Here is a 25,425-nt window from a genome sequence, read left to right as displayed (position 1 = left end):
CTAGCTAATTTATTACTAGGGTAGGGAACTATGCAATCTAGTGAGCAATAAGGGGGTCGTCACATCTGTTTTTCTATGAAAATAGTTCTTATGTGTTGTTAGGTTGTGCACCTATGAGAAACATTGCACTATTTTTGGATCATTGATTTCAATTCCACTGAAGAATTTATTAGAATATTTGCAACCTATTAAGTTTGTCTTTTCCTTTTTGCTGTGTCTCTATGCTTTGTGTCTGGAGGATGACCAGTGGAACAGAATAGTATAGAGAGTGGAGAATTGCTAACACAACTAATTTACTTTGCATTTCCAAAGAGGAGCTTTAGGTGGATTTAATTTGAGGAGGTTCTATGTGGACAATAGCCCTGAAAGGAGAAGGAAGTGTCTTCATTAATTAAATGAATTCACTAAATGGTATTTTTCAATTAAGAAACTCAGGGATTGAAGTGAGAAGTACTGTTTGTTTTGGTATTTTTCAAGTGCCTAGCCTTGGGCCTTGATGGACCTGTTTTCATAAATGGTTACCCTCGTAAGCAGGAAGAAATGTTAATCCTCTTAAGGAAGGAGTACATCTTATACTGATGCAACCTGATTAGCTTACTAATGGTGCCTAATATAAAATAGGTGTATCAATTGTTACCTTCTTGTGAGAAGAAGTGCATCTCATAGAATATGAATGTTCTTATAACAGATTGCATTTATGATTGCCTAACATGAAATATGTGTTTGGCTTATGACTTTTCTCAGATTACCTCATGGTATCTGTATTTTAAAAATTGGCATTTCTATCTCAACCATTGTTCATGATATGTGGTGTCACTAGTGGGTGGTCACAGTAGGTTTTCATATGCCTGAAAAGATTCAGGTATGGTAAGGAATAGCCCTGGTACAAATTTGGAGACTTTTGGAGTTATATGTAAAAAGATTTATGAAACTAAGTTGGAACTTGACACAACCAGAGGTTAAAAATTCCTGGATAAAATTTATCTGGATAAGTAAGGGAGTTCCAGGATAATTCCCCTGTGGGCCATGCTTATCTAGATAAGTTAGATGGATGGCACAGTTATTCAGCCTTATCTAGCTTAGTTATCTGTGCAAGTTTAGGACTTGATTGCTTATGCTAACAGTGTTGCTGTTAGAGCAAGGAATAATAAAGTGTTCTTCATGGAACATACCAAAAAGGAAAGAAAATTAAATTAATCATAATTATTTATCATAGGTCCTACCAAGCAGAAACATTTTCAGACCATTCATATATTCCTTGTAATCACTTTAGAGACATAGTATAAATGGCAGGGAATCCCAAACCGAGGGAGCTAAAAATACAAAGGCCAGATGCCTTTTTTATTTAGCCTAATTTCTCTAAACCTGGGAACTTTCAAAAGCTCCTGTTGAGAAGATTAAAGACAGCGACTAGGTGAATATGGAATTAACGGTCTAGCAAGATTAGAGGGATGGTCAAAACAGCAGGCATTAAGCATGAGACATTCTTCTTTAAACTGGATTCTTAAGGACAAAGAAAGCCAATGTAGGCTCTTCAAAAGATGTGTTACATGGTCATACTTCCCTTTTACAAAAACAATTCTGGCAGCTGTATTTTAGACTAATTGTGGGCAATATAAGGCACACACAGAGATCTACTTATATAATATGTTACAATAATCTATTCATCACAAGTGAATAGGTTAAGAGCTATAAATCTTCAATACCCAAAAAGGGCCTTAAATATTGAATAAATCATAGAAAAAATTAAGAGAACTGAATTACTTTTGAGATTCCTAATTCAAAAGTAATCTGGGATTCAATATTAATTCCCATAGTAGTAATAACATTTCTTAGATACATGTGAGTACCAGCAATAGTAAGAGAAGGACAAGGAGGCATATCAGATTTCTTAGCAAACCAAATAGCTTTCAATTTCCCAGGATTTACTTTTAATTTGGATGTATGGAAACAGCTGGCTACTTCTGAGAGACAATGAATGAATTTTACAATACTGTCAGCCAAAATAGAATCAATATACACATTTATCTGTTCGTCATCAGAATATGAAAAGCAAGAATAGCCTAAACTCTGAATAAGAGTGGCCAATGAAGACAATAAAGTGCGAGAAAGTATGGAACCCTGTGGAACTCCAGAGGACAGACTATAGAATTGTGATGATGACAAGTTCCAGTCCATACAATATAACTTTTAAGTGAGCAAGGATGCAAAGCATTTTAAAGGGGAGCCTATATATCTTCCTACCACTTCTACATATACATTAATTGTCATTCCATTACTTCATGGTGTATCTCCTAATTTTATACTCCCACAGTAGAAAAGCATGATATTATAATAAGAAAAAGGTAGAAGACAGGACTTGCACAAATCAAACGTACACTTCATAATGTATCCGATCACTCTACATGATGAGCTATTGAAAGAAAGGATTAAAGTTAGCAGCTGGAACCCCTGATCTAGAATCCTGTTTCTATCTTGCCCTATAATCTCTGATTTGGCCTGCTTTTTTAATTAGAAAAAAAATGTACAATGTTTTCATTGGACTAAATTTGGAAAATGATTCATTTCATAAAAGTCACAAGGTACAATTTAGAAATTTAACATGACACTGTGTCATTTTAAATAATCTGAACAAGAAATTACACTGGGTTTCTTTGGCACAGAAAAAAATTAGAAAATGACCTCTAATTATATGGGTGATACTTAATTCCTATTTGCTTTTCAAGAGCTCCACCAAGGCACACGTGATGCACATTTGACAGAGGGAAGAACTGTTCTTGAGTATAAAAAGGCAAGTTCTTGAAGACAAGACTAAAGCCTCACAGAATCACTCTTCCTATTCCGTACTGCTCTACACAGACAGAGACAAACATGTCTGCCAAAGGTGGAGGACAGTGCAATCAGAAGACAACATGCCAACAGGACCAAGGCAATGACCCATGCCAAGTGAAAGCCTTTGATCGTAAGTTCTATTTCAGTATAATGCGAGGAATGTTGATTCTGTTATTGGCACTGTGATTTCATTAATTTTTCCGTAAGATAAAGAGGTTGCATTTTATTTAAAGGATAATCCTTCCTGGTATGGGTTTCGCCCAATGACCCAGTGACAGGGATGCACTCTGCTATGTTGGAGTCCCTGATTAAATTGCAAATCTGGCTTCATCTACTCAAGGCATCCTAACCTAAACTCAGAATGCTGCAGAGGAAGCATTTTCAATTCCAGAAGGTAGAGAATCCCTTCTGGAATAGAAATGTGTCAGCAAAAAACAGCATATGTTTTATCAAATCTGATGATTCTGATGATTCACACTAACCATTCAGCTCTACAATTCCTACAACTCCTTCAGAGATTTCTGTGCTTACCCATATATTCTTGAATTCAGATACTTTCCTTGTCTCCATCACCTTCAGTGGAAGTTTGTTCCATGCATCCACCATCCTGTCTGTAAAGAAATATTTATTTAGATTACTTCTGAGTCTACAATTTTACCCAAATCTCATAATCCCTCATTACAGAACCTCTTTTCTATTGAAAGACACAAATCTCTGTGCATTGATTCCTTAGGTTATTTAAACATCTTTAAGATACTTATGAGATCCCACCTTTTCTCTAGGGTATACATGTTTATATCTTTAAGTCTATCTCCATATGCTTTAGAACAAATACCTTTGACCATAACTCTCTGGATTGATCCATCTGGTTTATATCCTTTTGAAGGTGTGGACACCAGAATAATACACAGTATTCTCAAAGGAGATCTCACCATTTTTTTTATATAGGGGCAATATTACCTCCTTTCATGCAGTTTTGTAAATGTCTTCTATTCATTCTCTAATCATTCCTTGTAATTATTGGAGATCTATAAATCACACAAAATTAACAGATATTCCATTTTCTCTTTCCAGATTAACCCATAGAGTTTCTTTTTTACATCATAAAACCTGCAGTTCTGCTGTGATAATATTATATATTATATACAGTGCTTCTCCTCTTCCTTTTCTTCCTATCCTGTCCTTCCTGAACATATTCTAGCCCAGTATAACTACATTTCAATCATGGTTTTCTGTGCATCACGTCTCCCTAATAAACACTATCTCCGTCAGTGTCTTCCATGACTGCTTTTAGATTTAAGAATACATTTAACATATATGGAGCACTAGGGTACAAGGTCTTCCAGATGTTGTCCCTTTTAATTTCTCTTTAAAAATGGACTTACCTGAGTATATTTAGTTATCTTGGGATATTGTTCACTAAGATCCAAGTCTAAAGCCATGGTCAGGAGACTTATCGATCTGTTCTGATACTGATGGTGGACCCTTGTTTATGCTCAGGAGTCCTTGAAACATCATCCCAAGGTCCAGGAATTCAGAACGCTGTTGCTGATACCGTCTATATAGCCATTCATTCATTCAGCCATTCATTCATTCAGAATGGTAGCTTCCCTGCCTTGGCCTTTATCCTTTACTGGGGAGATATATGTGACACCTACTGTCCAGGTTCACAGGAGGTGTAGACCAGATTCCAGAGGGAGTTGTGATCTGTGGTTTCAGACCAAGGATTGTAGATATGATGGCTTGGCTACAGAGGAAAAAATTCAAATTTGGAAAAATCTCCCTATAGTAGCAAATGAAGGTGTGTTCAAGCAGACAATAGCAAAGCTTCACTGATTCGTAATTATTCTTCTGTTCTACTCTCTGTCATCAGAAACATCCACAAGTGGCAAAGTCAGTAATTGTGGAGGACAGTGGAATCAGAATACAGGAGGCTCTCAGGTTGGAGTTGATTCATGCCAACAGAAAGGTCAAAGCTATGGTCGTAAGTTTTAATTAATTATAATAATTTGATCTTTGGATGATTCCATTCAAAAGCATTATTAATGATTAACATGTTCAAAGTTGATTCTATTATTGATACAGTGATTTTATTAAATTTTATACAAGATTATTATGAAATATCTTCTGATCCTGAGTTGGCCTAATGACCCAGTGGCAGGGTGGCACACAGCTGTGTTGGAGACCTTAGTTCAGCTCCTCAGAACAGCTTGAACTGGGAACACTCAGAGGCAGCATTTACAGTTACTTGGAAGAAAGGGAGTCCCAAACATCACTCTGTTGTACCAATTCAGAGTGTTTGTATACCAGATTGCAAAGAGAATTGTGGTTTTTAGCATTTAACCAATTAATGTAGCAATGATGGCTTGGCTACATAGAAACAAATTAAAAATAGGGGAAAAATCCATTTGATATTTTTTGAAGATTCATGACATGTTCAAGCAGGGAATATCAAACATCACAAATTGACACTTCCTATTCTGTTCCATTCAATATCAGAAACATCCACAAGTGGCAAGGGCAGTAGTTGTGGAGGACAATGGAGTCAGAGCACCGGGGGCTCACAGGTTGGAGTTGATTCATGCCAACAGAAAGGTCAAAGCTATGGCCGTAAGTTTAAATTTATTTTAATACATTTTCCTTAGAAACATTTTAGAAACTGCTTTTTAGACAGTGTATTCTGAAAAGATGAAAAAGTTTTAATCAGATGAAAGTTGTGTTTTTCTCATTTTTATTTCACCACATTTTCTTCAAGCTGCATGATGCTTAATAGTATCCTACCAGATCTTGGACTGGCTTGATGTCCCACTGGCAGTGCTACACACTGGAGTCTTAATAGGGTGGGGTAGATTTCAATGTAAATACTAAACCTCCAGTTCTGTAACACACATTCTGCATTCACAAAAATCCTCTCCCCAGTGTTTGCAGAGGAGAGGTAGCATATTTCCCCCTTACAATTCACCATATGATAATACTCTTTCATTTCCCTGTGGCACCAGCCTGCATTTAGCAGCTGCTTGGATGCTGCTGCCTTCAGATTCACCATGGACAGAATAAGGAGCCTTCTGTGACTTGGCGCTCAGACCATTTGTCCTGCTTATTCCCAGCCCTGCCCTCTCCTCCAAGTCATCACTGAAGGACGTGGTAGTCAAAGGGGTTAAGTCATAGTTTTTGAAGGGGCACTTCCCTTTCCTTGCTTCTCTGCAGCAATGCCACTGGCTAGGGTTCACCTGAAACAGTAGCTGAGCAAAACACTGTTGTGAGGGAGACACTGGTTCAAACCCCAACTTGGCTTTAACATCTTAAGCAGAAAGAGCTGGAATACTGTAGAAATAGCATTTACAGGCCCCTAGAGGAAGAGAGTACTAGCTATCACAGAAATACATTAACATACTCTTCAGTTTCACGGTGCTTGCATACCAGGTTTTGGAGAGAATTATGATGTATATCCTCTGGCCATAGATATTTGCTGTGATATCTGCACAACACGTAAACTCTTTTAAAATGCAAAGAAAGCTCTAGGTAGTTACAAATTGAAGTTAATGAAATAATGCAGCAGACAAGACTAAAGTATCCTACATAAAATCATTCTTATTTTGATTTTTTCTGCAATGTAATACAAAAACACATCTTCTAAGAAACAAGTTAAAAATAGATATGAAACTCCAGCTGGTTTTGAATGAGAGGACATGTTCATGTGTAGAATACCGATGCTTCACAGACTCACACTTCCTATTCTGTTCTACTCTATGACGTCAGAAACATCCACAAGTGGAAAAGGCAGTGGTTGTGGAGGACAGTCTTATCAGAGCACAGGAGGCTCACAAGTTGGAGTGGATTCATGCCAACAGAAAGGTCAAGGCTATAGTCGTAAGTTTTAATTTGTTTTAATAATTTTTCTTACAAACCCTTTAAAAATTGCTGTGTTAGTTTTCTGGAAGAAATAGTACATTTTCCACAAGCAGCATGAATCATATTTTATATGTATTAATAAGTTTTAAGACCCAGGTTGGTCTGATGACAAGTGGCAATGCTGCACACTGCTGTGTGGGTTGCCTGGGTTCAGTACCTAAATTTGATTTCAAGGCAAACAGGGCTGGAATATTGTGGAAGCAGCATTTTTAGTCCCCCAATGAAGGGATTCCCACCAGTGACACCTACTGGACAGACTCAGGCTGATTAATGCATACCAGCTTGTGGAGGGACTCATGTTCTATGATCTCTGCCAACATGGAACAATTTTAAAATGCTGGAAAACTCCAGGTAGTTACAAATGCAGATTCATCATACACATAGAAGAAGAGAAGACTAAACTATCATAAAATCATTCTTCCTATTCTGTTTTGGTCTGCAATGCAAGAGACAAACAGATCTTCCAAGGAACAAGTTAGAAATAGAGGAAAAACTCCAGCTGGTTCTGAATGAAGTTTCATGACATGTTCAAGCATAGAACAGCAAAGCTTCACATACTCACTCTTCCTATTCTGTTAATTTTTATGACATCAGAAACATCCACAAGTGGCAAAGGCAGTGCTTGTGGAGGACAGTCCTATCAGAGCACAGGGGGCTCACAAGTTGGAGGTGATTCATGCCAACAGAAAGGTCATGGCTATGGTCGTAAGTTGTAATTTATTTTTATAAGTTTTCCTTAGAAATATTTAAAAAACATCTGTGTTAATAGGGGCTGATGAGTAAAGATGGCCGGCGCCATCTTTAAAGATGGCGCCGGCCATCCAGTGCTCCTACCATGTGACAGGGGCCGGCCAATGGCACGGATACCCTGTCACATGGTAAGGGCAAAGGGGCATCGGCGCCAATTTTTTTTAGAACAGCTGATGCCTGGGAATGGGAAATCTCTCCCCGAGGCCCCCCTGGATCTCTCCTCTCCCCAAGGCCCCCCTGGATCTCTCCCCGAGGCCCCCTGAGGCCCCCCTGGACCACCAGGTAATTTTAAAAGGTTTTGGGGGGGGGTCAATTTAAAGGGTCAGGTGGGTTGTTTTTTTTACCGGCGCGGGCCTCCCTAAAAAAAAAAGGGTCGGGAGGGTGGGGGAGGCTAAGGGGGGTCGATTTAAAGGGTCGGATGGGTTTTTTTTTTATCAGGCCATCGGCGCCATTTTAATTAGTGGCAGCCAAAATGGCGCCGATGGCCCGAGAGCGGGAGATCATGCTGGGACCCCCCCCCCCCACTGGACCACCAGGTAACTTAACATTTTTGGGGGGTTTGGGAGGTGGGAGAGGGTAAGGAATGGTTTTAAAGGGTCGGGGTGGGTTTAGGGGTTGTTTTGGTGTGCTGGTTTTCTCGCCCTCCCCCAAATAATTCCCGTGCCCTATTTAACGATACAATACAAATGCCCCTGACGATAAATCGGGGGCATTTGTATTGTATTGTGCACTCTAATGATTTAGAATGATTTTAAAATATCTGACGATAATTTTAATCGTTCAAAAACGATTCACATCCCTAATGGTCAACGCCTAATGAAACAGCGGCATCACTGCACACAACTGTGTGAGTGACCTGGGTTCAATCCCCAAACTTCATTTCAAAGCAGATGTGGCTCAAATACTGTGGAAGTAGCATTTATAATCCCTCTCAGGACGGGAGTCCCAGCAGTGACATCTACTGGTTTTATGACATGTTGAAGCAGACAAGTCAAAATCATTCTTCCTACCCTATTCTGCTTTGAATTTCTAGAGTCAAGCATTTCATCCAAGGGTGGCAATGATGGAGGGCAGTGCGGTCAGCAGTCCCAGTGTGGTCAGCAGTCTCAGTGCTCACAGGGAGTTGGTAACCAGTGCCAACAGAAAGGTCAAAGTAAGGATTAAAAGTTCTGCTTAGCAGTAATAATAATAATAATTATTTTGTACTGAGTAAGGATTGCTATACGTTCTTCGGAGAGATTTCAATTACAAAAACCTCCCATTGTTTATGGAGGTACTATATTATTCAATATTACAATTGTGATTTTAAAAATCTGGATTTGAAGCAGTGAGCTTCACATTTCATTTTTATTTTTAACAATAACCTTTCCACTTTATGCTATGTGTGATATCTGCCTTTTTATAGTGGGACATTTAAATAAATAAATAAATAAACAAACAAACAAATAAATAAATAGATAAATGACGATTAGAAGAGGTAATGGTAATATAGGTCCCTTCTTCAAATGTCATAAATCATCTGCTTTTGAACACACATGTCTATATTTACATCACATTCCATTAAATAGAGTCATAGCCTGCAAAAATTTAAGTTTTGGGATTTGTATTTGCATTGGGATTTTAGATTGAATTACTCATCTTCTCCAAATCTGACTTTAAGGTGGGTTACAATTCAAGCATTCTTCTAAGTCTCTATATGATTTTGTTTGAGAGGTCCCCTCCTAGGCTGTAAAAATTCTTCGCCACTCCTTTGCTCACAGTATAACTCAACACAAGTAACTTTCTGTATATAAATTAGCAAAACACTCCAGCATATTTACTATATTTTTTGTTTGTTAGCTTTTGATGTATTTGGCAGACTCCCTGACACCATCTTGCAGATTCCCTAGTGGACCTGGGACTCTCATTTTAGAGTACCTGTTATAATGACTAATTTGAGTTACTGTGGTAAATTTTTAGTAAGTCATCTAGATGCACGGTTATGTGCATTCTTAAAAGCCTGCACATAACGACATTTGTTTTCATCACAATACACCCTTATATATGGTTTGAAAACTGGTTTGCTATGCAGGTAAATCTAAAATGCTAAAGAACAAGGTTTGGAAAGTTAAATGCATTAGGGGTCCTCCATCGATCTTTATAACTTTTGAAAATTTAAAGCTTAAATATATCTGGCACACTCCCTTGAAAGTCCCTCCAGAATCCCTCTTTTTTATGTTTATAAGTTTCTATCTGCCTTGAAACTAAATGCATACTGTCAGGAGGCTGAAAATCCACATACCTGCACATTATTGATGTTCGCAAATTCATTCTATATTAATCTGAGTACAGTAGCATATGGAAATTTCTAAGTGAATCTACCCTAAGCGGATGAATCTTTACCAGGCAAACAGGATGGGCCATCATGAGCTTTATCTGCTGTTATTTATTATGTTACTATTCATTATCAGAAAGAACAAATCTGCTTTTAACAGAATTTTCTGTATTATCTCATTTAATGATTTTATTTTACATTTTCCCACTTTACGTGGCATTTTGGGTATGTTAGAACTTGCAACAATTCTATTCCAAACACTATGAAAAATACAGCACACAATGAGAGATGAAAGTAGCCTATGCAAAGAGGAAAGGGAATGTTGCACTCTGTTCAGAAGAGACCTTCTCTCCCTGTCACTGGCATCTATTAACATTCAAAGATACGATATGATACGATATGATAGAGATGTTTAAAATCATGAGAGGTCTAGACCGGGTAGATGTGAATCGGTTATTTACTCTTTCGGATAATAGAAAGACTAGGGGGCACTCCATGAAGTTAACATGGGGCACATTTAAAACTAATCGGAGAAAGTTCTTTTTTACTCAGCGCGCAATTAAACTCTGGAATTTGTTGCCAGAGGATGTGGTAGGTTTTACCTGCCAGAAGATGTGGTTAGTGCAGTTAGTATAGCTGTGTTTAAAAAAGGATTGGATAAGTTCTTGGAGGAGAAGTCCATTACCTGCTATTAAGTTCACTTAGAGAATAGCCACTGCCATTAGCAATGGTAACATGGAATAGACTTAGTTTTTGGATACTTGCCAGGTTCTTATGGCCTGGATTGGCCACTGTTGGAAACAGGATGCTGGGCTTGATGGACCCTTGGTCTGACCCAGTATGGCATGTTCTTATGTTCTTATGTTCTTACCTCCTGCCTTCAGGCTTGTAAATCACTAATTTAAATAGAATTAGATATTGCTGTAATTTTTACATTTTCACATAAAAGAGCTAAAATACACTACACACTTTTCAATCATTATTGTTTTCCATTTTCTTAATTTCACCATGCGTCCCTGTGCTGATGACTTAGGTGCAAGGATTCTTTCAGTTGTTTAAAGGGCCTGAGTACTAAATATTTTTTCCAGCTACAAAATGTGAGAAAACATTTAGCACATAGGCCCTCTAATTTACTCCACAAAAGAATAGACAAATCTGTTGCAATACAATGTTACCACTTTTATTTTCTAATGTAGCTACATAGGGAAAACCCCATTTCGAGCAAATTCTTGGTCTTCCCAAAATCTAGTACATACAATCAGACTTATATATCGAGAATACAGAGTCAGCATGAGTCAGCATGTCTTAGATCAAGTTCAGTTAACAGGTCAACATCACCTGTCCTACTTATAATTAAGCGTGCGAGTAGCTTGCTTGTTGCGGCGGTTACTACCCCAAACTAATTTACTTTGAATTAGGGATGTGAATCGTTTTTTGAAGATTTTAAATATTGTCCGATATATTTTAAATCATCAAAAATCGTTAGAGGCGATATACACTAGGAATTCCCCCGATTTATCGTCAAAAATCGTAAATCGGGGGAAGGGGGAGGGGAAGGGGAAGGGCGGGAAAACCGGCACACTAAAACAACCCTAAAACCCACCCCGACCATTTAAAATAAATCCCCCACCCTCCTGAACCCCCCCCAAATGTCTTAAATTACCTGGGGTCCAGTGGGGGGGGTCCCGGTGTGATCTTCCACTCTTGGGCCACGGGTGCGTTGTTAGAAATGGCGCCGGTGACAGGGCAAAGGTAGCGCCGGCGCCATTTTGGTTCCTGTCCCCCGACGTCACGAGCGCAGGAGATCCTCCCGGACCCCCGCTGGACCCCCGCTGGACCCCCAGGGGTGCCATTTTGCAATACGGCAAATACGATTCGAGTGCAGGAGGTCGCTTCCGGACCCCCGCTGGACTTTTGGCAAGTCTTGTGGGGGTCAGGAGGCCCCCCCAAGCTGGCCAAAAGTCCCTGGGGGTCCAGCGGGGGTCCGGGAGCGATCTCCTACGCTCGTGACGTCGGGAACAGGAACCAAAATGGCACCGGCACTACCTTTGCCCTGTCATATGACAGGGCAAAGGTAGCGCCGGCGCCATTTCTATTAATGCACCCGTGGCCCGAGAGTGGAAGATCACAGCGGGACCCCCCCACTGGACCCCAGGTAATTTAAGACATTTGGTGGGGGGGGTTCGGGAGGGTGGGGGATTTATTTTAAAGGGTCGGGGTGGGTTTTGGCGCTCTAACATACCTCATTGTTTTCCTAATGGAAGCACTAGAGTGTCTGGATTTCAAGTAAATTATGACAAAACAGCTGCCTTAAACATTAATTTAGGTAAATATTCTCTGGCCTTAACGCAAGCTAATTTCCCATTCAGGTGAGCAAAGCATCCCTAATGTGCCTAGGAATACTAACTCTAGAGAAATAGTACCGGAAGCTAACTTCCTGGGATTGATATGTGCATTGGATCGCAATTTGGAGTTGTGACCCTGCTATATAGTGTGCCGGTTTTCCCGCCCTCCCCCGATTTACGATTTACACGATTTTTAAAAAAACAAAACCGCAACGATCCGATTCCCTCCCCCCCCAGCCAAAATCGATCATTAAGACGATCGATCACACGATTCACATCTCTACTTTGAATACATATATAACGCAGCTCACTGCTTCAATGGCAGGGGGGAATGAAGATAAGATAATGCTTCAACGGCAAGAGGAAATGTGGGACAAAGGATTTGTATTCACAAATAAGCGTGGGAGTAGCTTGCTTGTTGCAGGGGTTACTACCCCAAACCAATTAAGCCTGATACTTCACTTTTGAATACATATATAGCGCAGCTCACTGCTTCAATGGCAGGGGGGAATGCAGATAAGAGGATGTACATTCAGACAACTACTAGCAAGGACTGAATTGCATAGTCTGGGTAAATAAATAAGCGTGGGAGGAGCTTGCTTGTTGCGGCGGTTACTACCCCAAACCAATTAAGCCTGATACTTCACTTTGAATACATATATAGTGCAGCTCACTGCTTCAACGGCAGGGGGGAATGAAGATAAGAGGATTTACATTCAGACAACTACCAACGAGGACTAAATTGCACAGGCTGGGTAAACAAGCGTGGGAGTAGCTTGCTTGTTGCGGCGGTTACTACCCCAAACCAATTAAGCCTGATACTTCACTTTTGAATACATATATAGCGCAGCTCACTGCTTCAATGGCAGGGGGGAATGCAGATAAGAGGATGTACATTCAGACAACTACTAGCAAGGACTGAATTGCATAGTCTGGGTAAACAAATAAGCGTGGGAGTAGCTTACTTGTTGCGGCGGTTACTACCCCAAACCAATTAAGCCTGATACTTCACTTTGAATACATATATAGTGCAGCTCACTGCTTCAACGGCAGGGGGGAATGAAGATAAGAGGATTTACATTCAGACAACTACCAACGAGGACTAAATTGCACAGGCTGGGTAAACAAGCGTGGGAGTAGCTTGCTTATTGCAGCGGTTACTACCCCTAACCAATTAGGCTTGATACTTCACTTTTATGCAGCTCCAGCACAGCTCTCTACATCAATGGCAGGGATGGAAGGAGATTAGAACCAAAAAAGTTACCAATAAGGGTCCTGACCTCAGCGGTCAAAGTAATAGATAAGTATAAGAAAAATTACTGTGAAAGCTTACTGGGCAGACTGGATGAGCCGTTTGTTCTTCTTCTGTCATCATTTCTATGTTTCTATGTTTCTATAATTAGCTGTACAGCACTAGTAACAAAAAGGGTCATATTTAAGATTGACCAATCACAGTTTCACTTCTGCATTTTACTTCAACAACATATGCCTTACCTGTTTTATGGCATTATTAGAAAAGGGCAGCATAGCCTAAATTGTGATTATAATTTACTTACAAGGACAACACATTTTCTTACTGATAAGAAATGATCACACATTATTAAATCTAATTTCTAGCAATCATATTAAAAATCAGTAAAGTATATCATAAGCTAAATTGTACTACATTGGACAGAGAGATACAATAAAACTCATAGTTTATTTTAGTCCCTAAGTTAATTAAGAGCAAAATTTATGGTGTTGGTGAATGTGAGAAATGAGTGATTTCTTATATCATGTTAACATCCAAAAAGAAAAACAAATATTCAAGAAAATGTCCAGATAGAAATTATTTTCATACAGGGAAGGAAGTATGAAGGAACTAAGCAGGGAAGCCAGAAAAAATGTTTTCTGCTACCATTACACTAATTCTATTCTTCATTTTCTAGGTGGAAATCAATACACTGACCAGCAGAAACAAGGCCAATGTGGTTCAAAGAAGCAATATTAAAAAACTACTTCAGACAATCAAGATCATGCATGTTAACTTCTGTGATTAAATTCTGATTTTAAATGAATAACCATATAAAGATAACTTCAAAGTTTCTTTTGTCATCAAAATTATCAATTGATTAAATATAATTTTCCTGCTATAATAAAGCAATCCTAGTGGCTAAACAAATTACATTTGTCTACTGATCTTTTAATGCATTAATTTTGTAATCTCTGCTGGGTTAAAGTGCAGAACAGGGAGCCTTGGGGATCTTAGTAGTCATAGTTGAGCACAGGATGTAGTAAACCTAGGAATCTAGAATGTTGAATCATTCACTGTACAGGGCTGACCAAGCTCTTCTGTGGATGGTGGTATCAGTGGATCCCTTCAAAGATTTATAATTTTCTCATTTAAATCTGCAATTTCCTTCCATAACTGATAAGCCATGCCTTGTGAACTTGCAAACAGAAGGAAGGAAATATGTGTGGCTCTAACAAAGGTCTATTTACAGCAGAGAAATATTTACAGGGTCCTTCAAACATTTGGCATAGTAGCTTATTTATTTACTGCTTTTCAATTTTTGATTTAATTACTCACCTTTCCAAATCAGAACGCAAGGCAAGTTACAATCAGATAAAGAAAATAGCTTCCTGCCCTAGAGAACTTAAAATCTAAGTTTGTGTCTGAGGCAATGGAAGATTAAGAGCCTCATTTTCTAAACGGATCGCACGCGATACCAAAATGGGAGCAGAGTCGGCCCCGGAAGAGGAGGAGTCGGGCGTCCCCGGGGCTGACTCTGCGAAGATGCCGCAGATGACGAAAAGGTAAGGCCCTTTTCGTGTCCAAGTTGGCGCCCAATAGCTACACCTTCTATGGTGGCGCTATTGGGTGCGAAACCGGCAACTATCGCACTGTGACGGTGCGATCGCTGCCGGCTAGCTCAGGCCCGCCCCCCATTTCGGCCCCCCGGCCCTCATTCCCTAAAGTATCGCAGGCCTGTGATACTTTAGAAAATGAGGCCCTAAGTGACTTGCCCAAACTCTCAAGTGTGAGAAGCAAAATTAGAACTGGGCTTCTCTGGTTTTCAGTTTTCTGCTCAAACCATAAGCCAAAACCTTCCAATAGAATATTGCTTTGAGTGAAGCATTGCAAATTCAATGCTCAGACTCACAGGCTAGTTTGAGGTAATTAAAACTGTGTGAGTTGAGGATCCTTCCAGCATGACCTGATAGGTTTTCTTCCCTGATTTCATGGAATTTCCCAGATCATAAAATATCCTATTCTTTGGGAGGATCCTCTCAGTTTATCAAGTGCAAGATCAATACTCTGAGTTCTTTTATGTGGATTTTCTAGCACTTACTCCAGAGAGGAGGGAAGCTCCCTGGCTGTTCAGCATAATCCTACTGAAAGCTAGGGATGTGCAGCAGGGATGGATTTGTCCCATTCGGTATTCATATTCGTGGGGACCCAAATCTGTTGCATCCGTTCTCGGGGACCCCGATCCATTCATTAGTTACATATGTATTCATTAAAAAAAACAAACCCTATTCCAACCCTTTAAATTTAATTAACTACAAACCCCCCCCCCCCACTCTCCTGATCCCCCCCAAGATTTGCCAAAAGTCCCTGGTGGTCCAGTGGGGGTCCTAGAGTGATCTCCTGTACTTGGGCTGTCAGCTGCCGGTATTCAAAATGGCAACAATAGCCTTTGCCCTTACTATGTCACAGGGGCTACTGGTGCCATTGGTCGGCCCTGTCACATGGTAGGAGCACAAAATGGTGCCATCCATCCATTCCTCCTACCATGTGACAGGGGCTGACCAATGGCACCGGTAGCCTCTGTGACATAGTAAGGGCAAAGGCTATCGGTGCCATTTTGAATACCGACAGCCCAAGTGCAGGAGATCGCTCCAGGACCCCCACTGGACCACCAGGGACTTTTGGCAAGTCTTGGGGGGGTCAGGAGGGTGGGGGTTTATTCATTAGTGATACGTTGTATTCGTGGGGGTTCACCATACGTTTCATGACCCCCACGAATACAACGAATATGGCATATAAGTTGCGGATTGCCAATACATTGCAAATGAATGCACACCCCTACTGAAAGCCACAGAAGCAGCCTAGCCTAGGAGACAGATGTGGAATTAAATCTTCCACAATGTTATAAGGAGTTGGCACAGAGAGCTGTTATTCCTCTGCTTTCTCCTGCCAAACTGGAATCGGATCTCTAAAGAAGAGACCTCTAATAGGGTAACCCAACATACATAAGGGGTTTCTTATGATTATTGTCAAGAGCTTAGAAAAAAAACCATACTCTGTTAAAAAACATGGCCTAAGAATATAATGGAAATCACAGTGAACCTGGAAGATGTAGTAGGCCAGATTGACAAACTAAAGAGTAGCAAATCACCTGGACCGGATGGTATGCATTCTAGGGTACTGAAGGAACTCAAAAATGAAATTTCTGATCAATTAGTTAAAATTTATAACCTATCATTAAAATCATCCATTGTACCTGAAGACTGGAGAGTGGCCAATGTAACCCCAATATTTAGAAAAGGCTCCATGGGGTGATCTGGGTAACTATAGACCAGTGAGCCTGACTTCAGTGCCGGGAAAAATAGTGGAAACTATTCTCAAGACCAAAATCGTAGAACATATAGAAAGACATGATTTAATGGAACACAGTCAACATGGATTTACCCAAGGGAAGTCTTGCCTAACAAATCTGCTTCATTTTTTTGAAGGGGTTAATAAACATGTGGATAAAGGCTATACTACCATGAAAATCAAAGAGAAGCTAGGAAAGTAGTTAAAAGACTGATGATGCAAATTGAAGTAAAATAGTAAAATATGGTCAAATGGGATGAGAAGACTTTATTTTTAGGTAAGTTAGTGATAGGAGGAAGTATAAACATGGCATTAATGGACTCAAAGATGAAGGGGATAAATATGTACAGGCTGATGTGTAAAAGAGTAATTGCTTAACAAATATTTCTATTCAGCGTTCACTGAAGAAGGGTCCGGAGCAGAAACACAGAAAATGGATACAAATAAGATTGGAAGCAAAGTAAACCCCAAATGATGTTTAGAAGACTGTGTTTGTGAGGCAGTAGGTAAACTAAAAGTAAATAAAGCAATGAGACCATAAGGAATACATCCAAGAGAATTTAGAGAACTTCTTGCAGTTCTGCTGATTGACTTTTTTACTTATAGTAGTTCCAGAAGACTTGAGAGAGGCAGGTGTGGTTCATCTTCACAAAAGTGGAAGTAAGAATGCTAAGAACCATAGATCAGTTAGTCTGACTTCTGTGGTGACTAAATTAATGAAATCACTGCTAAAACAGAGGCTTGTGCAGTTTCTGGATCCAGTGGATTACAAGATCCAAGGCAGCATGGATTTATCATACGTAGGTCTTGTCAGATGAATCTAATTAATTTATTTGATTGGGTGACCAAAGAATTGGATCGGGGAAAGATCTAGATCTAGTCTACTTGGATATCAGTCTAGCCTCGACATGCTTCCACATAGGCAACTTATCAATAAACTGGGTGTCTTTGGTATAGGCCTAAAGAGACAGAATGGGTTAGAAGCTGCTTGAGTGAGAGGCGAGAAAGAATGTTGATAGATGGAGTTCACTCTGAGAAGAGGGACCTTACTAGTGCTGTGCCACAGGAATCAGTCCTTGGACTGGTTCTTTTCAACATTTTCATAAACAATATTGTGGAAGGGCTATTAGGAAAAGTATGTCATTTTTTGGACAATATCAAAATCTGCAACAGACACTCAGAAAGGTATGGAAAACATAAGGAGGAATCTAGAAAAGTTTGTGGAATGGTCTAAAGTGTACCAACACCCAGCTAGATGAATGAAATGTTATTCTGTATAGGTTATGCATTCTTCAGGAGAATCAGTAAAGAAACATGATCATGGCCATTATGTATTATTGCTTCTCCAAAGTTTTGGCATTTATTTTTGTAGCCTGCTACCACCTTCTTGAGCTCTAAGTGACCTAAGGTTTAATTTCTTGTTTGACACCCTGAGGCCCACATTCTTCATGCTTTGAGAGAGCTGATGGACTGATGCACACCCTCTTCGTTGGACTTAACATTTTTAAAATCTATGGCCCCTGTTTATATTATAGGTTGTGACGTTATCTCATTCTGAGAGAGCTCTCTGCAGAATCATCCTCAGGACCAGACCAGTAGTGGCCCAGTACTTGAAGTGCAAGCAAAGGCCTAATTTAAAAGCAGGATAGTTACCTGCTGTTAAAGTTTTTCCAAAGGCATTGCCTTACCATTTTTCTGCAATGCTATCTACGCAAATAACTTTAACCAGCCTTTGTTATAAAGACATGTTTTTCATTCTATGTGTAACCTTTTTGTTTGGCGTGGCATATTTTCCAGAGGGCACCCAAAAATTGAATTTTATATTGGGGATGTCTCTGGTAATATTTTCCCCCTCCAATTACTTCAAAAGAGTGAGTTCTTTCTGTTGAGGGGAAATTAAGGGTTATGGCCCATGCAGTGGTGTGAATCTCTCAAATGTGTGTCTGTTTATCAGATGTTTTTCTGAGGTGCTGCTGAATTGGGATAGATGAGATGGACACAGGACTGAGTGTTCAAATAATATTTTGTTTATTTAGTCAAAAGTTACGTCAATGTCCAATCATCATTAACTGAAATTTCAGCTGGATGTCTTCTCTCTGTTTAAGTGAGCTCAAGTTCCGTGGGTGATTCCTACCACTCCTGCAGATGAGTGCATAAGAAGTTTCCTACTGTACATGGGATCCCCTTAGAATGTGGAAAACTCCTACTTGAGTCCAAGGTTGTTTTTCTTTCATCCAGCCTGCTCCTCTGTTCCTAGGGGGAAGATCCAGTGGTGGGTCTCCAATTCTGGTTATCTTCCTTCTTTCTCAAAAATCAGTCCTGATGACATTTCAGATGGAAAAGTCTGTAGTTACCAGGGATGAGGCTATTCAGCCCAGTGTCTAAAGGAGAGGATGGTTGACAGAAAACTCCTCTCAATCAAAAGAGAAAATACTTTACTCAACTGTCCTGAACAACCCTTATGGGGTACTATTGTCACTGCATCCCTTCTTCGCCTGAAATAGAGCTAGTAGGTCTTCATCGTCCTGGCCTCCAGGCTGCACTCCAGAAAAAAATTCACAAAGAGAAAATCTTCTTAAATGAAGTCTCTGTTCTAAACCTGAGGTCGATCCTCAACAAGCAGGGTGTGCATAGCAAGGATAACTGGTACATCTCACAATAAAAGAAAGTAGTAAGGGCTTCTCACTTTACAATCTCCAACCAAAATATGCCACACCTCATCTACTCCTAGCTGCCAATTATAGGAAAGAGGATCCTCCCACTCCAGACAGCCTCTGGGGGAAGTGCTGATAAGAGGAATCCCCTTCTGGCTAATTTATTCCTAGAGTAGGGAACTATGCAATCTAGTGGCCAACATATGTTTTTCTATGAAAATAGGTTCTTATATGTTGTTAGGTTGTGTTCCTATGACAAATATTACACTATTTTTGGATTATTGCTGAAGAATTCATTAGAATATATGGAGCCTATTACATTTTTCCTTTCCTGTTGGCTTTGTCTCTATGCATTGAGTCTTGTAGGATTACTTGTATAACAGAATAGTATGGACAGTGGAAAATTGCTAAATCAACTCATTTACTTTGCATTTCCAAAGAGGAGCTAAGGTGGATGGAATTCGAAAAGGTGCTGTTGCACTGGAGGTGGACCCTTGGCCTGGTGCAGAATTGGTACAGTCCTCCAGTCGTAACCAGAGAGCACCTTCCACCAGGAGGCGAAGCACAGGAGGAGACAGAGGCTAGCTGGAGCTTTGTAATAGCAACATGGGGTTTCCGCAGGTTAAGCCCTTGGTTACCCGGGCTACCTGGTCTTAGGTGGGCCTTGCAGGGTCTCCTAGGAGGACGCACAGGGGAGTGCCCATCATGAACAAGGGTGCAAGGTTGGTCTTCAGGCACAAGTGTCCAGAGGTCGCAGGAGGCCAGAAGAGAGTGCATGAGTGGATAGTGAGGATCAAGTCCAGAGTATCAGTCCAGAATGGTCAGCCGAAGCAGGGGTCAGTAACTGTAGTCAGTCTGGGAGTAGTCAGGCTAGGCAGATGTCAAGTTCCAGGCAGCAATAAACAGTAGTCAGTGGACAGGCAGAGGTCAGTTCCAGGCAGCGATCAGGAGTAGTCAGAGAATAGGCAGAGATCAGGTCCAGATAGCAATCAGGAGTAGTCAGAGAACAGGCAGAGATCAGGTCCAGGCAGCAATCAGGAGTAGTCAGAGAACAGACAGAGGTCAGTACTGTGAGATCAGTCTGACGGGTTCTACCAGGGATGGAGAGAAGAAGGAACAGGAGATGCTGGAACAGGAGACACAGGAGACGCTGGAACAGGAGAAGCTGGAACAAGAGACGCTGGAACAAGAGATACTGGAACAGGCAAACTAGAGACACCGGAGTGTACGACCCAATTGCCAAGACAAGGAAGTGGTGTCTGACCACTTCCTTATATCCGGGAATCAATCAGGGTGCATTGCAGAGCTGGTAGCCGCCTTTGGCCCTTTAAGCAGCCGGGCAGTCCACGCGCGCGTGCCTAGGGGCGGGATCGATGCCACGGAGGACACCAAGCCCCACCATGAGGCCTGGTGAGAAGTAGAAGGCCTGGCGGATGCCACCACGGGACTCCAAGGCCGAGCAGAGATGGCAGCAGCAGCAGGGGAGGATGACCCAGGAACTGCTGGAGAAGGGATGAGGTGAGCAGGCCCGGGTGTGGGCTGAGCACGGACGGGATGCGCAACAGTATCCCCCCTCTAGGCCTCCCCCCCTCGGTCATGGCTTGTCTGGATGAGCCTGGTGGAAGTCCTGCAACAAGTTCTTGTCAAGTATGTTATGTGAGGGTTCCCAAGAGTTTTCCTTGGCCCCAAATCCCTCCCAGGCAAGGAGGTATTCCCAACAGAACGGATGTCGAGGACCTCTCTTACCTGAAGACTGGCGTCAGGTTCAGCGGAGACTTGCGGTGGAGCGGGTGGACATCTGGTGGGCCACGACAGTACCAGAGGTTTATTGAGGGACACATGAAATGTGTTGTGGATGCCCATGTTACGAGGTAGCTGTAGTTGTTAAGTTACTGGCTGATAAAACAAGGAGGTAGGCAATCTAAAAAAGCCGTGGGGGAAATACAAACAAAATAGATGCCTAAGAATGTCCGTTGGAAGCTTTATTAAGGAGACTTGCAGGTCCAATGCACAATATGCCCGACTCAGACCGAGTTTCGCCCCCCTTGCGGGGGCTGCCTCAGGGACTACAATAAATAAATGTCAATTATTGACAATACAATACAAAAATTACATGACATACATAAATAATAAAAACAAAATTAATACTTAAAAGGTAACAATGGATATAAAACATATATAAAACATTTAAAATGGAACATGATCCTTAATTAATTTAGGGCAGATGTAACTATATCAATATGGCTATGTAAACATACATGACTCACATAAAACAACATAAATGCTCAAAAAGCAATTAATGAATATAAAACATAAATAAACAGTGAAATGTAATATCTTCTTTGATTAAATATATACTAATCTTGTAATTTGAATCAATGAAATGTGAAAAAATATATAGATGATTTTACCTTGGTGAAATAATCTCTTAAATATATATGGCAGATCTTATTACCATTTGGTTTTCTTCTGAATAAATAACTGTATAAAGAATAAATTGACAGACTATGAACTGTGTGCAAACACAAAACATAGAAACATAGAAACATAGAAACATAGAAACATAGAAATGACGGCAGAAGAAGACCAAATGGCCCATCTAGTCTGCCCAGCAAGCCTCACACATATTTTCTCTCATACTTATCTGTTTCTCTTAGCTCTTGGTTCTATTTCCCTTCCACCCCCACCTTTAATGTAGAGAGCAGTGATGGAGCTGCATCCAAGTGAAATATCTAGCTTGATTCGTTAGGGGTAGTAGCCGCCGCAATAAGCAAGCTGCACCCATGCTTATTTGTTTTACCCAGACTATGTTATTAGCCCTTATTGGTTGTTTTTCTTCTCCCCTGCCGTTGAAGCAGGAAGCTATGCTGGATATGCGTGACGTATAAGTCTTCTCCCATGCCGTTGAAGCAGAGAGCCATGCTGGATGTGCATCGAAAGTGAAGTATCAGGCACATTTGGTTTGGGGTAGTAACCGCCGTAACAAGCCAGCTACTCCCCGCTTTGTGAGTGCGAACCCTCTTTTCTTCTCCCCTGCCGTTGAAGCAGAGAGCTCTGCTGGATGTGTGAAGTATCAGTTTTTCTTCTCCCCTGCCGTTGAATCAGAGAACTTTGCTGTATATGCATTGAAAGTGAAGTATCAGGCTTATTTGATTTGGGGTAGTAACCACCGTAACAAGCCAGCTACTCCCCTCTTTGTGAGTGTGAATCCTTTTTTCCACATTTTCTCTTGCTGTTGAAGCTTAGAGCGATGTTGGAGTCACCGTAAGCCTGTGTATGTTTATTTAATAAGGGTATTGACTCCAGGCAGTAGCCATCATTCTGGAGAGTCACCCACTCTTCATTGGCAGCCTCTTGACTTTATGGATCCACAGTGTTTATCCCACGCCCCTTTGAAGTCCTTCACAGTTCTGGTCTTCACCACATCCTCCGGAAGGGCATTCCAGGCATCCACCACCCTCTCCGTGAAGAAATACTTCCTGACATTGGTTCTGAATCTTCCTCCCTGGAGCTTCAAATCGTGACCCCTGGTTCTGCTGATTTTTTTCCTTCGGAAAAGGTTTGTCGTTGTCTTTTGATCATTAACACCTTTCAAGTATCTGAAAGTCTGTATCATATCACCTCTGCTCCTCCTTTCCTCCAGGGTGTACATATTTAGATTCTTCAATCTCTCCTCGTACGTCATCCGATGAAGATCCTCCACCTTCCTGGTCGCCCTTCTCTGTACCGCCTCCATCTTGTCTTTGTCTTTTTGAAGGTACGGTCTCCAGAACTGAACACAGTACTCCAGGTGAGGCCTCACCAAGGACCTGTACAAGGGAATAATCACTTCCCTTTTCTTACTCGATATTCCTATCTCTATGCAGCCCAGCATTCTTCTGGCTTTAGCTATCGCCTTGTCGCATTGTTTCGCCGACTTCAGATCATTAGACACCATCACCCCAAGGTCCCTCTCCTGCTCTGTGCACATCAGCCTTTCCCCCCCCATCGAATACAGTTCATTCGGATTTCCACTCCCCATATGCATGACTTTGCACTTCTTGGCATTGAATCTCAGCTGCCATATCTTCGACCACTCTTCCAGTTTCCTTAGATCCCGTCTCATTCTCTCCACTCCTTCCGGCGTGTCCACTCTGTTGCAGATCTTAGTGTCATCCGCAAAAAGACAAACCTTACCTTCTATCCCGTCCGCAATGTCGCTCACAAAGATATTGAACAGGACCGGTCCCAACACCGATCCTTGCGGTACACCACTTAAAACCGCTCTCTCTTCAGAGAAGGTTCCATTTACCATCACACGTTGTCTTCTGTCCGTCAACCAATTTGCAATCCAGGTCACCACCTCGGCACTCACTCCCAAGCTTCTCGTTTTATTCACCAGTCTCCTGTGCGGAACCGTATCAAAAGCTTTGCTGAAATCCAAGTATATGATATCGAGTGCTCTTCCTCTATCCAATTCCTTGGTTACCCAGTCAAAAAAGTCAATCAGATTTGTCTGACAGGATCTTCCTCTGGTGAATCCATGCTGCCTCTGGTCCATCAATTCTCCGGACTGTAGATAGTTCACTATTCTCTCTTTCAACAGTGACTCCATTACTTTTCCCACCACCGAAGTGAGGCTAACCGGTCTGTAGTTACCAGCCTCCTCTCTGTTCCCACTCTTGTGAAGAGGGACCACCACCGCTCTTCTCCAATCACTCGGCACCACTCCTGTTTCTAGGGATCTATTGAACAGGTCACACATCGGACCTGCCAGAACATCTCTGAGCTCCCTCAGTATCCTTGGATGAATCCCATCAGGCCCCATGGCTTTGTCCACTTTCAGATTCTTTAGCTCTTCCCATACATTATCTACTGTAAATGGATTTTCCTCTGTTCCGCTTCCCTCCAGTTTCTTGTTGTGTAGAGATGGTCCTTCTCCAGGGTCTTCTTTAGTGAACACAGAGCTGAAGTATTCGTTTAATATTTCTGCCATTTCTTCGTCTCCCTCCACACATTGATCATTTCCACCTTTCAATTTCACTATACCACTTTGGACTTTTCTCTTTTCGCTGATGTATCTGAAAAATGTTTTGTCACCATATTTTATCTCCTTGGCAATCCTCTCTTCTGCTTGACTTTTTGCCAACTTGATTAATTTCTTAGTCTCCCTCAGTTGAATCAGATATTCTTCTTTGTGCTCCTCCCTTTGGGATCTTTTGTATTTCTTGTATGCAGTTCTTTTAGCTTTAATTTTGTCAGCCACCTCCTTTGAGAACCAGATAAGTTTCATTTTTCTTTTGCTTTTCTTTACATTTCTAACATATAGAGCAGTTGCCTTGGCGATTGCTCCTTTTAGATTGGTCCACTGTTGATCCACATCTCTCTCATTTTCCCATCCATTTAGTTCTTCCTCTAGGTACTTCCCCATTTCCTCAAAGTCTGTGTTTTTGAACTGTAAAACAATCATATCTTGAAATAAAAGCACAAAGAAAGAAAGATACATAAGATGTGGACAAAAAGCGTAAAAATAATTTAAAAAAATAAAAAAAAATAAAAAATTCAATTACATGCAAGCTGAAATCAAAATGTTGAGAAAGTGACACAACCTAAAGGTGGGCTTATAAGATCTCATAGTGGAGTGAAAGAAATGGATAATGATCTATGTCCAAAAACAACAATATGTGATATTCCAAACAAGAAATGAAACCTGTCCTAATTCACATGCATTTATTTTTTGAGACGTCAGTGGCAGAGGTGATGTGGGTATTGTGGGATAACTCGGCCCATGGCAAGAGGTTGGCCCAGTTATTCTGTTGATCATTAATGTAGGATCTCAAGAATGTCTTCAGGGACCGATTCATCCTTTCGGCTTGGCAGTTCACTTGAGGGTGATAGGCTGACGTCAGGTTCAGGGTAATATCAAACTTTTTACACAAGGATTTCCAGTATTTGGCAGCGAATTGTGGTCCACGGTCAGAGACGATCTCTCTGGGTAAGCCATGTAAGCGAAATACATTATTTAAGAAGAGTTTTGCCAACTCAAGAGCCGAGGGG

At 41.0% G+C, this 25,425-nt stretch overlaps 1 protein-coding gene across 2 annotated transcripts in view; it reads left to right on the top strand.

The window, feature by feature from the left end:
* Positions 1-2,810: 2,810 nt before the first annotated feature.
* Positions 2,811-25,425, top strand: part of LOC115095532 (loricrin-like) — a 75,704-nt gene continuing 53,089 nt past the window's right edge. For both annotated transcript variants that reach the window (XM_029609376.1, XM_029609377.1), the window contains exons 1-6: positions 2,811-2,962; positions 4,706-4,816; positions 5,332-5,442; positions 6,592-6,702; positions 7,339-7,449; positions 8,528-8,647. In XM_029609376.1, the coding sequence (XP_029465236.1) occupies positions 2,872-2,962; positions 4,706-4,816; positions 5,332-5,442; positions 6,592-6,702; positions 7,339-7,449; positions 8,528-8,647 (655 nt within the window). In that variant the 5' untranslated portion in view covers positions 2,811-2,871. The remainder of the gene's footprint in view (positions 2,963-4,705; positions 4,817-5,331; positions 5,443-6,591; positions 6,703-7,338; positions 7,450-8,527; positions 8,648-25,425) is intronic.

The sequence above is a fragment of the Rhinatrema bivittatum genome, chromosome 7 (genome assembly GCF_901001135.1).
Source record: "Rhinatrema bivittatum chromosome 7, aRhiBiv1.1, whole genome shotgun sequence".
Classification (NCBI taxonomy): Eukaryota; Metazoa; Chordata; class Amphibia; order Gymnophiona; family Rhinatrematidae; genus Rhinatrema; species Rhinatrema bivittatum.
The sequence above is the reverse complement of the archived record's forward strand: the minus strand, read 5'-3'. Positions and strand labels throughout refer to the sequence as shown.